This window comes from Dromiciops gliroides, chromosome 5 (genome assembly GCF_019393635.1).
Source record: "Dromiciops gliroides isolate mDroGli1 chromosome 5, mDroGli1.pri, whole genome shotgun sequence".
In the NCBI taxonomy this organism is placed as follows: domain Eukaryota; kingdom Metazoa; phylum Chordata; class Mammalia; order Microbiotheria; family Microbiotheriidae; genus Dromiciops; species Dromiciops gliroides.
Window position 1 is genome coordinate 92409517 of NC_057865.1, and position 15345 is coordinate 92424861.

At 40.9% G+C, this 15345-nt stretch overlaps 1 protein-coding gene across 3 annotated transcripts in view; it reads left to right on the plus strand.

The window, feature by feature from the left end:
- The window catches only part of WDR86 (WD repeat domain 86), a 51687-nt gene that overhangs the window by 14420 nt on the left and 21922 nt on the right, over window positions 1–15345 (plus strand). For all 3 annotated transcript variants that reach the window (XM_043965802.1, XM_043965803.1, XM_043965804.1), the window contains one exon: window positions 4167–4590. In XM_043965802.1, the coding sequence (XP_043821737.1) occupies window positions 4167–4590 (424 nt within the window). The remainder of the gene's footprint in view (window positions 1–4166; window positions 4591–15345) is intronic.

A 15345-nucleotide genomic window follows, 5' to 3' on the forward strand; every position in this document is an offset into this window, starting at 1 on the left:
TATCTTTTTACCTTGCTTCGTATCCCCAGCACTTAACACAGTATCTGGTACATAGTAGGTACTTTAAAAATATTTCTCTCCTGACTGAGAAATTAAATGACTTACTCAAAGATACACACCTAGTGAGAGACTAGAATGACCCAGGTCTAGTCTAGTCCTTTTTATATTTCATGACACTGCTTCTGAAGGAATTAATAAGTAAATGAACAAGCAAACAGACTTCCTTTGTGGAAGAGACACAAGAAAGTGTCAGATATATGGAAATTAAGGAAAACACATTTGGACGGAGTCTAAGAAAGTCATATTTGCAGCTGACCAGTTTTGACAGTGTTGCCTCAAATGCTGGTTTTCATTTACTATGTCACAGCATGCTGACTGTTGGCTGTCTGAAAAGCAAAGCAGAGAATTCATCTCAGAAATCATCAGTTGTCATTTTTAAGTTCTTGGAAATGAAATTTTCTTCTTTTTTTTTTTAACTGACACTATTATAAACTAATACTTCTGAGCTGACATGTGAACAGCTGTGTATAACCAGATCCCAACTGCCCAAGATTAATTGTGGAACTAATAAAAGATGTGCACTTCAAAGCCATTCTGAGAGCCTTTGAGGATTTGGTGTTGGGAGATTATGGTCCTGTGGCAGGAAGGGGAAGTCAGACGTTTAGCCTGATAGCTAGATAGCATTTATATAGCGCTTTAAGGTTTGCAAAGCGCTTTATGTAAATATTATCTCATTCAGTCCTCACAACAACCCTGGGAAGTGGTTCTTGTTATTGTATCCAATTTACAGATGGGAAAACTTAAGCTACTAAATGACAGGCCAAGTTTGAACTCCGGTCTTCCTGCCTCTGGGGTCCAGCGTTTTATCCACGGGACTTCCCATCCCTTGTTGTTGCTGGGACATCTAGAAAGAGGAGTGATCGGTTTGTGATCTTCCAGAAGGAACTTAAAAAGGGTAAATGTATGAAGGAGAGGGCAGCTGGAAACCAGTCGTAAGTGTTGTGTGTGCCATAGCATTGAAGGAGAGACAGGGGTCTTGGGGAAATTGTGCTTTAGATATGCCCTTAGACTTGAGTATCTGAGGATGAATATGGATCCTGAGAACCCATGGTATTATGGGGCTTCTCAAAAAGCTTCCTTCCCCACACCCCTGCATGTGGCCATTAGGGTTAGGAATCAGGGAGTACGCACAAGAGCTGGATCTGTTGCCTAATTGCCCAGTCCCCCAATACGATGTGCCAGGATGGAATGAGCAATGAGGAGAGAACTGTGATATCAGATGCTAGCTGATACAGAAGATGTGAATCAGAAGTACATCTGAGCTTGCCTCTGGGCACACTAGGAAGGAATGTGTGGGATGGGGGGGGTGGGAGTACTGGGCAGTCCTGATTCTCCGAGTTCCCCTGAGGTGTTTTCCCCTCCACCCTCACTTCCAGTGATCCTAGCCTCCCCACTTATCTCCTCTGCCTCTCTCAGAACACCATAGATTGATATCACAAATCATTAGAACAGCCTAAACACAGGCAGTTTCGTTTGACAACTGACACGGAGTACAACTTGCAGTGACATCGAGGGAAGGCCAGCTGAGTGAGAGGTTTGAATGAGAAGATGTTTTAAAAAGAGATTTCATTTCTAAATCACAAGAATTCACAACTGAAAGGATCTCAGAGAACAGCATTTATTAAGTACTTCCTGTGTGCAAGGCACTAGGAATACAAATACAAGTAGAAAGACAGTATCAAAAGTTTCCATTCTAATGGGGAAAGATATATAAAAGGAAGCCACAGGGTGTAGGGTAGACAGAGGTACCCGGCATGGGAGCAGACATGGCAGAGGAAGTCTGGAGCCTAGAGAGGAACGAGGCATCACAGGCCTGGGCACCCTCTTTAAATGGAGGTCCAGGAAGGAGCCATCCAATCTGAGGCAGAGGCATGATGGAGGAGGTCTGGATTGTAGTCCCAGCTCCTACATAGCACGGATCCCACCAACTTCACGCCCACAGGTGGCATCTCTGCCATATCAATCCTTGTTTCAGGCTTTATTGGCATGGGTCATTCCCAAAGATAGTAAGTCAATATATTGTATTAAGTGCCTACTCTGTGTCAGGCACTGTGCCAAGTGCTAAGCTGAGGATACAAGCACGAAAAAGACAGTCCCTGACCTCAGGGAGCTTACAACCGAATGAAAAGGTGAAAGGAGGTACCTGGTGCAGGGACATGGTGAAGAAGTCAAAGAAATAAAAATAAAAAATGAGTGTAGCCGGAAGAGCCAAAGAATTCCAAGGTAAGTGCTATTGGATAGGAAATGAGACGTCTGTCCTGTCTCCCCTCCTTAAATGGAGAGTGAGGAGTTGATGGTTCTGCCCTCCAATCAGAGGGTGCTGATGAGGTGTGAGTACAAAGGCTGATGGGATCTTGCAGGATGATATTTTCCAATGAGTTTACTAGAGGCATGGTGCTCACCTAGTCCAGAGGCGTCAAATATGGAGGCCACAGGTGACTTAGGACGCTCTGGTCCCCCAACATTCTCAAGTGCTGCTCAAACCAGAATAAACTGTAATTGGGAAATATTTAACAAAATAAAGAAAAATACAATATAACATAGATATCACATTTTAAAATTCAATATTTTGGGGGGCAGCTAGGTGGCACAGTGGATAAAGCACCGGCCCTGGATTCAAGAGGACCTGAATTCAAATCTGGTCTCAGAGACTTGACACTTACTAGCTGTGTGACCCTGGGCAAGTCACTTAACCCTCATTGCCCTGCCAAAAAAAAATTCGCATATAATGTAAAAATGCAAAATAGCCCCTAACTCTTAGGGTTCTTGTGAGTTTAGAATGAGACAATATTTGTAAAGTGCCTTGCACACCTTAAAGCACTATATACCCTCATTGCCCCATAAAAAAAGAAAGAAAGCACTATATAAATATTAGCTGTTGTTATTTTCACCAAATACACATTTCTAATTCTATGTTATCTGTTCTTGTGCTTTTTCCCCCTGTGAGACTGTATGCTCTAATGAGCACAGGGATTATGTTTTGTTTCAACTTTCTATCTTCCACAGCACCTACCGTGGTGCTTTGCACATAGCTGCTTAATAAGTTTTGCCAAAATGTATCGAATCAGTAGAGATGAGTTTGAAGCACTTCAAAACTGTGTGTTGCTGCAGCTACTATTACGGGCAAGTCAGTTAACTGATCTTGCTTCAGTTTTGTCATCTGTAAAGTGGAGGTAATAAACCTTATACATCTGTCATGGGTTGTCATGAGGATCAAATGCTAACGTATACAAAATGTTTGTAAAACTTTAGAACACTAAACATTGGTCATCCTCATCATCGTTACTCCTCTAAACTCCTCGAGGACTTGGTTTCCCTTGTGTATCACCAGCCTTGGGAAAGAATTCATCAAGTCCATTACCTCCTGTTCCTGTCCTTATAGTAAGTTTTCTCAATAACAATATTCTCAGGTATATCTTAAATATAATAGTACATATTAACAAAATAGCATAATTAACAATTCTACAAAGTGGTACAAAAATATGCAAGAGAAAGGTAATGGTCCTTGGTAACAGGGTGTTCAATCCAACAAGCATGTTTTTTATGCACCTACTGTTTTGTCCAGGCTCTAGGCAAGGTCCTAAAGACAGAAGCAAAAGAAGACAGAACTCCTGCCCTCATGAACCTGGCAGTCTAATAGAGGAATATTATACATTTAAAGTGTTATGAACATTTTAAGGCTAGGGAGATCACTTGATGCTCTACTTCCAAATCACCTATGCTTGGCTCAACTGAGCTCATTCTATGAAGTCTCTCTCTCATGAACCCAAGTTTCTACTTCATTGTGTCTTCATCAAGATGCATGGCTTCCAATATAATCCATTTATTGAAACAAAGAGTTGTTCTGTCTCTGGGGTGGAGAGAGAGGGAATCTTTTCCATTTATGCATTAGAACTTAATTCTCGGCAATTATAAAATTACTTAACATTTATTTAACAAGATGTCTTAAAAGGCCTTACCCTCAGCATATGCAGTGGGATTTGGGGAAGTAAGAATGGGAGTGGGTATCAGTTTGCCAAACTCAATGATAGTCTTGAGACTCTCTATAGACTGTTTGGGGAACTGAACTTTGGGCTAGTCTTTGACCCCAAATTTGTTGCCAATAGGATCCTAGTTGCCAAAGACTACCTCTTCAGTGGCTCCTATGACCGAACAGCTCGCTGCTGGAGTGTGGACAAGGAACGGCAAATCCAGGAGTTTCGAGGTCACCGGAATTGTGTCTTGACCTTAGCTCACTACTCCTCCAAGGACATCCCAGATGCATCCTCTGAGCAAGGAGAGAAGGCCAGCGGAGACTTCCTGGTGACGGGCAGTACAGATGGCACAGCCAAAGTTTGGTGGGTGTCCAGTGGGTGTTGCTACCGGACTTTGAGGGGCCATACAGGAGCAGTCCTGTGCCTTGCCCTGGATGAACTCAATCAGGAGCTCTTCACAGGCAGCACCGACTCCACCATTCGAACTTGGAACCTTGTGACTGGGGAGCCTCTAAAGGTGTTGAAAGAGCATCAGGGATCAGTGATCTGCCTGGAGGTAAGAATCAAGCGACTTACTTGTGGAACATGTAGAAATATTCTGAGATACTCTTATCCCTGCTTTGGGTCACTTTAGAAAACACATAGCCCATTGGGAAAAAATATGCTTTTTAGTAAAATGTAATTTAAGTAAAGAACACACAGTCTCTTCCAAAAGTTCTGCTTAATGATCTGGGTCTTAATTTCCTGTGCATAACCTTGGATGAATCATGTCTCAGAATCATAGAATCTCATAAGTCTTCTAATCAGATAAATACCTAAATAGGAAACCCTTACAGTGTTTCTCACTGACAATTGGTTATACTTTTCTTTTTCCCATAACAAAACCTTGAGGCAAATAATGCAAGCTGCCTTATTCCCATTTTACAGAAAGAAAACTGAGGCTCACACAGGGAGAATAATTTGACCACGGTCTCACAGCTATGAAGTATCAGAGTCAAGACTCCAACCTGATTTTCTGACTCTTAAGGTCGATGCTTTTTTCCACCTTACTGAGATACATCTGGTTGGACAGTGCAACGACCCTTTGTCTACTTATGCCACTCCAGTGTGCAAGGACACCCCGAGTATATCAAAATACCAGTGAATTACTGACCTTTGCTGTTATACAGGCTTGCTTTATTTTGTGCTAAAAAATTGGGTATAAACCAATTTTATTTATTTAAATTTCAGAGGGGTGATTGATCTGTATTTTGAACACGCTTATGAAGAGAACTCTGTGTTGACCATCTGAAGCCTTCTCCTCTCTGGGCCTTAATTTCCTTTCAATAGACTAGATGTTCTCTAATGTCTCTTCTAGCCCTAAATCCTAGAGTAGTCCTGGCTTTTGGTCCTGGACCGATGAACAATTAGCTGTGTGACCTTGGTCAAGTCACCTAACTTTCAAAGTAGGTAGACTAATTGACAGACTAGCATCAGTTTCCTTGTGGTCAAAAGGGGGATTATTTCATGCACAAGTTAAAATATGCTATACAAGCTGAACACTATAGTGAGTACTTTGAAAAGGTTTATGAAGAATCCATTTAGAAAACAAAGGCTCCCTCTATTCATTTATCCTTTGTGCACTGGACTTCCTCCACAAGTCCATCATCGATGCTTTAACATAGCAGGTAGGTGACCCTGCATTCTCAAAAGGCAGATTCTACCAAGCTAGAAGGGTTTTGAACCTGGACTCGATGATATACTGAGACCTCTGGCTGAGGACCAGCTTAGCAAAGCTTATCACAACTGAGTATGTTTCCCCAGGATTTTTAGGCCTGCTCAATAACAGACCATCTATATTTGTTGGAGGAGCCCTTCTCTGTTGGGGGTAATGTACAAGGGGTTGTCTTTATGGTACATCTCGCAAAGCTATTCTTTGAGTCTGAGTGCTGCTCTTCCAGTGAAGGAGTAGGGATGGGTCTGAAGTATATTTTTGTCAGAGAGCAGGAGAAAGACAAGGCCGGAGCAGGGAGGCAGAGCGACAGCAGAGACAGAAGAAAGAAAGGGAAGACAGGCAAAGGAAAAAAAAGAGACAAAGAAGACAGAGAAATGCACATGAATCCGAGGTGACCATGGGATGACCCAAAACAGGAAGGGCAGAGGCTTGGATGGTGTGGTTTGTTTGGGTTTTCATTCCTTTTGAAACTTGAAAAAACAAGCAAATAGCTCAAAGGGCACATCTTAAAGGGAGAGATGTACAAAGAAAGGGAAAAATGGTTTGAAGGGAAACTAGGTGAAAGGTTAGGAAGTTGTGGTGACCAACATAGCTTGCTCACCAACCTAGTCAAGCATTAAGGATTTCTTGACCACCCTCTGTCAGATGGTGTTTGGGGTACAAAGGAAGGCGATATTTGAGTCCCTGCCTTCAGGAAGTTTGAATATACTTGAGGAAAGCAAGACTTGCATATGGGAAATGGCAATTCAGAAGTCTAGTAGCAACCTGTAAATGTTGTATTCCCCTAGAGAATCAGTCAGTGAGTCAGTTTATCAACAAGCATTTAGTAAGCATCTGGGTTTGGTCCTGGGATACAAATACAACGAATTAAACATGTTCCTCCATGTAGGAAGTGGAACATGAAGAGGGGCCTTGAGGAGGGGTAGAATGTATATTGAGAAAATTCTAGTCTCAGGGAGTAACGTTAGAAGGGGTACAGATTTTGGGCTGAGCATGGTTTGGAGGAGAGGTAGGGAGCAGCAGGGAGGTAGAGATTCAAATTAGAGGATAGGGGGCAGCTAGGTGGCACAGTGGATAGAGCACTGGCCCTGGATTCAGGAAGACCTGAGTTCAAATCCAGCCTCAGACACTTGACACTAGCCGTGTGACCCTGGGCAAGTCACTTAACCCCAATTGCTTCACCAAAAAAAAAACAAATTAGAGGATAGGAGGTAAAATGTCATTGGGATAGAGGGCATTGAGCTAGATTGCATGTGGCCTAAAAGCTATAAATGCCTATGGTGGTCTAGCTTGATGCAGCAGGAAATTCAGAACCATTATAGATTTAATTGAATTCCATTTTATAAGTAAATAGTATGGAAGGCAACTAGGTGGTACAGTGGATAAAGCACTGGCTCTGGATTCAGGAGGACCTGAATTCAATTCCAGCCTCAGACACTGACACATTACTTAGCTGTGTGATCCTGGCAAGTCACTTAACCCCTCACTGACCAGTATAAAAAAATAAAAATAAGTAAATAGCATGTGCCTGACAGGAATGACATGAATTGAAGAGGAGATGAATGAATGGATTGTGGTCTTCACTAATGGAAGAATACCTGCATAATAATAACATAATAAATATAATGTTATTTTTGTATTATTATAGCTAGCCTTTATGCAGTGCTTTAAGGATTGCAAAGTACTTTACAAATATTAGGTCCCATTTATCCTCCCAACATCCCTGGGAAGTAGGGTACATTATCATTCTCATCTTTCAAATGAGGAAATTGAGGCACATAGCTAGCACATGTCCATAGGTGGACTTGAACTACTTGAACTACTTCTCAGACTTACTACAATACAATAACATCCTGTCTGGCTACCTATTATCTATAGCTTCAGTATTAATACCTGCTGTTTTAAGATCTCAAATTCAGACAGATATTGGGTTTATCCCATATTTTAATAATGTTATAACTGTGTTAACTCTCTAGACTCTTCTCACAAAGAGGAGGCCTTCTTTCAATGTATTCCTTTATCAAATCTATCAAAATATACCAAAGTTCCATGCAGTGACACAAGGCTTATTTTGAATCATTTCTCTACTTAATATAACAACATAATTACAGGTCACATTCCTATTCTGGACAAGTTAGATTTAGTGACAATGGGGATAAGGAAAGTGTGGTCTATTCTTGAACCAATGGGATATTATAACCTAGCTTGGCAAACGTTTATTGCCTCAAATACTTAGTACCTGTGTGACCTTGAGCCAGTTATTAGCCTCCCTTAGTCTCAGTGTTCTGAATTATAACTACATAACAACATAACATAACATATATATGATATATGTAAATATAAATATATTTTATATATAAACCCTATTGTTTATATGTCCAAAAATGTGCTAAACAGGGGGGGGTGTAAATACAACCCAAGCTATATATACCAACACTAAAGTAGCTTATATTCAAATGGGGGAGGACAACACTGGGGATTTGGGAAAGGTAAAGGGAGGGAGTGATAGGAAGTGTGATGTGGCAATGGTGAGTGGTTCTAGGGGCAGAATTCGAGGCTCAAGTAGTGGGGAGAGACAAGCCACGAGGGGATGATGAGAATGATGGTAGGAGTCTAGTACAATAATGGAGTATTTTATTATTAGAGAAGAAGAAAAAAAGCCTCTTTTCATTTTTAGGTTCTTAGTAAATTTTCCAGTAAAGCTACCAGTGCCAGAACCCTGCCAAAAACTGGTGAGAAGAATTGTCTGCATTATTGCGTTAATGACTAAATTATACACATATATGCACTTGTTGTAGGGCCTGTTAAACTGTTACTGCCGCCATTAATTTCGTGCTATCTCATTTGTCATTTACATGCCCTTTTTTAGGCTATGTATAAGGAAACATTTGCTTCTTGGAATTCTGTAACTACAGGTGCCATCCTTTTTCTGGGGAATTAAATAAATTGATATTGTCTGATAGAAAATAGATACACACAATATGCAAAGGGTCGTATCAATAAGTAAAGCCTTTGTTCTAGTGTTAGCATCTTTGTGTCTTTATTCCCCTTCTCCTCTAGAATCCAAGTTAGCACTTGTAGGTAGAATCACAAGGGAAAATCCATAAGCATCTCTACAAAGCCTTTGATCCTAACTCAGAGAGAAGAACCGAGGCCATTCTCCTAGCACTAGTCATGCAATTCAGAGGCAGAATTCTCTGGGTAGACCTATGTTTGCAAAGACTGGCTACCATCTGTAAATTTATGTAGTTTTAATTGTTCTTGCTTTCTTTTGTTTTTACCACTGAAAACTAACCAAGAAGGCATCCCTCATTTACCCAACTGCAGCTTGATAGATTTGTTAGTCTAGGCCCAAACAGTTCCAGAGCACTTGACCTTGCAGGTAAAATCCCCTGGATATCTCTTGTTAGCCAACCTCCAGTAAATAAAGAAATATTTCAATGCCATGCTTTCGTTGTCTTAAAACAAAATTCCTGCTCTCTCAGAAATTCCAAAGACAAGTTTTCAAAGTCCAAGTGAGCAACTACACCTTGCTTCCCCACGAGCACTATCCCAGAACCCACTGAAAATAAATCAGAATCTCTAACATTCATCAAAGGTATGACTTTTCTTCTACAAAAGAGAGAGCTGTAATTGTAATTGCATATTGGGACAATAGCCCCCCATTTCCAGCTCTAAGTGGCTGTAAAGAATCTCCTCTCTAATAAATTTCTTTTGGAGATGATGTTTTGTGCCTGCATTCTTTCCTTTTGTCCTGTCTAGTGTGAATAACTAATTTTGGGGGAAATGACCAACAATTGTAAGTGAAATGGATAGGATAACTGATCGTGCCTTTTTCTTACTTTGAAGTTCTTCAAAATTCTCAGAGATAGGCCTTGCTGAAATTGCTACAGTGAATGGTCCTAATTTAATTCTCTAAGGAGTGGAAGAGCTTGCTGGTGTGAGCATTCTACTACCAAGGGAAGATCATCATCCCTCTATACCTTAGGGAAACAATCTTCATTAATTACTGTAGCTGAAAATTCACTAGCATATGGTTTTATTCTATTTGAACTTAACTAACATGTTTCTGAAATGAAAGCAAAATCATCTGTCACTTATTCAAGCATTATTGGCAGGATATATCCCCCAGGGCGTATGCACTTCTCATATCAGCTTTGGGAGCTCAGTGTCACTTCACACCATGATTAGTTATAAAAGTAGGATTTAAGGGGAGGTGAGCATTATGTTTGTTGTGTCTTTAGATTGTATAACTATAATGTACACACGTGTATAGATAACTAATGGATGGATGGATAGATTAAATATATAACAGATTTTAATTATATACATATATATATTATATAGCTATAGATATAATGGATATATAGATATAATTCAAAGCAAAATACTTCTTTTTTGTGGGGCAGTGAGGATTAAGTGACTTGCCCAGGGTCACACAGCTAGTAACTGTCAAGTGTCTGAGGCTGGATTTGAACTCAGGTCCTCCTGAATCCAGGGCCAGGGCTTTATCCACTGTGCCACCTAGCTGCCCTGCAAAATACTTTTTAAAAGATCCAGAAAGCTGTTAATCTAGCTAGAAACAAACTTACAAAGAGCTTTGATCTCACTGATGTGTGTATTCTGTCTAGTTGACCGCCAAGTCCAGTGCTCTAGCTGCTCTTCCACCTTGTTGCCCATAGCATGATATCACAAATCCTTTCAAGTATTGAAGTGTGCAGAGCAGAGTGCTAGGGGCTAGAGTAGGTACAAAATTTAGATAATTCCTTTATTCGTGTACTAACTGCTTGAGCAGGAATGTGACATAACCCCCTCACAAAAACCCTCTTCAGTGTCTGGAAATAATGCTATTCAGTAATAGAAGGAGGCACCATTAATACAATACATTCTCATTTTCCCTGAATGTTTGGGGGTGGGGGTAGAGAATGTCTGCTAATCTGATATTGTGATTTAGAGGTTGGCTGACCATCCATTGGGTCAACAAGCATTTATAAATGTGTATTATGGGCTATGTGCTAGGCACTTGTGCTAAACACTGGGGATACAAAACAAAGCAAAAACAAGGTTCTTGCATCTGTATCGTACTTGGGATTGCAGTTTTCAAAGAGGCAGGTTATACGTTCAAGGACACGACACTAAAATTCTTCTAAATGCAAGCAGGGTTCTTCTGACTGAAGACCTCTCCGGTTCCTTTGCCGTCCCAAGAACCATCACAGGGAATTTCAATCCATCAGGATTGATTGAACACCTGTGTGCTCCCCTGCCGAGGCTAGATCTTTCAGGGGAAAGAAGAGAAATCAATGTCTTAACAAGGGACCATGTTCCCAAGCCTAATTAAAAGGCAAGATTAATACCCAGGAATTAATATAAAATGGCATGAGGCTACATGTTCTTGATACTCAATTGTAGTGTGGTACCATCCAAGAGCCACAGGAGTTTGGGAAGGGAAGATGTCATGAAACAGGCTCTTGCAACACAGGGAAGCAGGGGAGAAAAACCAGGAAGCCTTGTGCAGTTGAGCTTTGTGGATGTTTGAGCTTCATAGAAATCAGATGTCTTGTTTTTTCTCCTTAGTTACAAAGTTAAACCCCTAATTTAACCTTTAGTCCCTTTTTTCTTTTCTTTTTTTTTGGGGGGGGGCAGGGCAATGAGGGTTAAGTGACTTGCTCAGGATCACACAGCTAGTAGATGTCAAGTGTCTGAGGTTGGATTTGAACTCGGGTCCTCCTGAATCCAGGGCCAGTGCTTTATCCACTGTGCCACCTAGCTGCCCCACCTTTAGTCTTGAATGACCCCTTCCATTCTTCAGCTCCTATCCTTGGCCTTGGAGAGAGAGTCAGGAAAAGTTGGGTCCTACCATGAGGGTGCTATTTCTTCCCATCTCTCCTCATCTCTTTACCCCATTCCGAGGAGCTTCACTGAACCTTAGCTCCTGTGGGAAAAGGAAGGCGGTATAATGGCCAGGAAGGTAGAAGTGATTTAAGCTGCTCGAGTTAGGCTTGTTGCCTGATTTCTTTTCAAGCTGCTGATCTGAGAAGCTGGCACCCAAACTGCTGAGGGGGAGTAATTGCTCACAAGTGTGACTTCCTCCTCTTGGTGATTTGCATGGGACTTTCATTCATGAAGCATCTGTGTTGGCCTTGGATTATGAAGACTTCCAGGAGACTTGAAGCTCTAACTCTTCTAAGAGGAAGATGACCCCACCTCTTTCTTAGAGGAGGCAGATGTGGTCCTATTACTACTAATAATTACAACTAGCATATCTTTGGCACATTGAGGTTTGCAAAGCACTTTACATGTCTTTATCTAGTCCTCACAACAGCCCTATCAGGTTGGTGCTATTATCCCCATTTTATACTTAACAGGAACTGAGGCAGAGGGCAGTTAAGTGACTTGGTCAAGGCACTAGTAAGGTTACTAGTAGGCTAGTCTCTGAGGCAGAATTTGAACTCTGGTCTTCATGACTTCCAAGTTCAGCTCTACTGATGGATTTACCCACTGGGCTGCCTAGTGTCCACTACTAGAAATGAAACAGTTTATCTGAAGCATCCTACTAAGATGGGATTCAAACACGTAGCCCTTGAATTCCTAATCTTTGGCTTAGAATGACCAAGAGAGGGCAGCTAGGTGGCGCAGTGGATAAAGCACTGGCCTTGGATTCAGGAGGACCTGAGTTCAAATCCAGACTCAGACACTTGACACTTACTAGCTGTGTGACCCTGGGCAAGTCACTTAACCCCCCATTGCCCTGTCAAAAAAAAAAAAAAGAAAGAAAGAAATGACCAAGAATCAAGAAACGCATGATGCAATGGAAAGAAAATTTAGCGTGGAGTTGAGGGGTTGGAATCCCCACCTATTCTGCTTGCTTTGTAAACTTTGGGCAAGTCACTTGCTTCTCTGGGACACTTTGCTAATTACTAAAATGAAACACTTGGTCTAGATGATTTTTCAAATCCCTTCCCGACCTAAATCCCAATATCCTATGGGTCTAGTCATAGCTCTGTCTCGGTTAGTGGTGTGACCCTTAGGCAGATCACTCAAACCTTTTGTGTGCCTCAGCTCCTTCATCTATAAATGGGGATAATGACAGCACCTACCTTATGGGGTGGTTGTGAGATAATATGTGCAGAGCTCGGTGAAAACTTTAAGTGCTATATAAATCCTAGCTGCTGTTATTATTGATATTCATCATTTCTTACAATGCAGTAACAATATTCCATTTGATTCATCTGCCACAGTTGGGTTTATTATTTCCCTTAAACTGATGAGCATGTGTTTTGTTCCTGTTCTTTCTTACAGAAAGTGACGCTATAACTATTTTGGTGTGTATGTAGGGCTCTTCTTTTTATAATTTAATTTCTCTTATAATTAACCTAGTTTTCCTGTAAGTTTCCTGAAGTTCTGATTGCCTGTTGACAGTATATATGGACCTAACAATAAGATTTCTAGGTCAAAGGGTAAGGACATTCCAGTCTCAGTTTTCTTTTTTTAAAAAATTTCTCTTTTTATCTTAACTTAAACACCCACATACACAAAGCAGAATTTCCATATACACTGGCAGATCACAGAGGATTATATATAAAAGCATGAATCTCAACTTCATATCACTTGCTTTTAAATATATGTACATCTATTTAAAATAAAATAAATTCTACATGCTACTTTCTTTTTTTTTCTTTTTTTTTTTGGGGGGGGGAGCAGGGCAATGAAGGTTAAGTGACTTGCCCAGGGTCACACAACTAGTAAGTGTCAAGTGTCTGAGACCGGAATTGAACTCAACTCCTCCTGAATCCAGGGCCGGTGCTTTATCCACTGCACCACCTAGCTGCCCCTATGCTATGCATTTAAAAAAAAATGTTTCAGTGGTCCTCTTTTGTCATCACTATTACTAATCTCTTGGGCAGCAGGTGTCAAGATGGATAGAGTCCTGGGCCTGGGGCCAGGAAGATTCATCTTTCTGAGTTCAAATCTGACCTCAGACACTTATTAGCTGTGTGACCCTAGGCAAATTACTTAACCCTGTTTGCCTCAGTTTCCTTATCTGTAAAATAAGCCAAAGAAGGAGATGGCAAACTACTCCAGTATCTTTGCCAAGAAAATCCTTAATAAGGTCACAAAGAGTTTTATGCAACTAAAATGACTCAATAACCACAACAAATTGTTAATCCCCCTTCCTCCAATAGAACTCCCCTACATTGACTGAAGAAAAGAAAGGGGTGAGGGGGACATGCTTTTAGTAAATAAGCATGGAATGAATCCACACAGTGGCCAAATCCAAAAATGTATTTCTCTGCCCTTTGTTTCCATTCTGTCTCTGTCAGGAGGTAACATCTTCATCAGAGGTGCCCTTTGGAGATACGGTTGGTCACGGCTTGAATCAGAGTTAAGTTCTTCAAGTTTCTGTTCCCGCACAGCACTATTTTCCTTTTCTAAACTGTTCCAGTTCTGTTCACTTTACTTTGTGTCAATTCATACTACCCAGGGTTCTTTGAAATCATCTCTTTCACAATAATATTAATGCTGATTAATATTATTAATATAATGAGAGAGAAGAATATAATTGATCTGGGAAGCAGAGGTAGGGAGTAGGGGATGGGGGTATCTGTGGAAGGAGACTAGAGTCAGATTGTTTTAAGCAAAATAAACTTCAGGGACCTAGGACCAACTGAGGTTGGGGGGAGAGGTAATGTAACAGAAACACAAACTTAACAACTATAAACTTAAATGTTAATGGATTAAATTCATCCATAAAACACAAGAGTGGAGAAATGGAATAGAAGACATAATCCAACAATTTTCTACATATTAGGAACACAATTTAACATAAAGATACACACAGTTAAAATGAGGGCTGGAATGAAATTTATCAGGCTTCAGGCAAGTTCAAAACACTTATAGACTGCATTAGAGAGGGTATGGTTGATTTCTTCCTTATAGTTAATTAACAGTTACTGTTTCCTTCCTTCCCAACAAATCAGTTGCCCTACCTTCCTGCCTCTTCAACTACTCTGCCCTCCATGAACTTGAGTCTTTTACTCCAAACAAACTGATATAATCTGTCTCTAAAAAACACCTTAAATTATCCCACTTCTGTGCTTTTGCATAAACTCTTCCTCCCACCCCCAACTGGAATGCTCTTACCCAACCTTCTGCATGTTCAAATAATATTCCTCCTTCAAGGTCCAGGTAAGATCTTCTGCATGAAGCTATTCTTGACCATATCACTGGAAATGATCTCTTACTGTTCCAAATACTCTTTGTATTTGTAGTCTGTTCTTGATCAATCTCAGATACGAGTCTTTGGACTGACTTAAAGTCTATTCTGGTTGGTGGCTACAATAGCTTAACCAGCTCAGAATTCATGCCAACAAACCTTCAAGTGAGCGTAGCAACCAGAAATCTGAAAGGAATTCGGCTCTCTCAGGGACAAAAAAAGACAAGGTCTGGATCCCTTGGAAGTAAGTCCAAGATACTGGCTCTGCAGGAAGTATAAAGACTCATGATGCAGGAGAATGGGTGCCTAGGATATTCCACGCACAGATAGGGTGCCATTGTAGAAGGAATCCAAACATGAGCTTCCCGGGAACTTTATTCCTC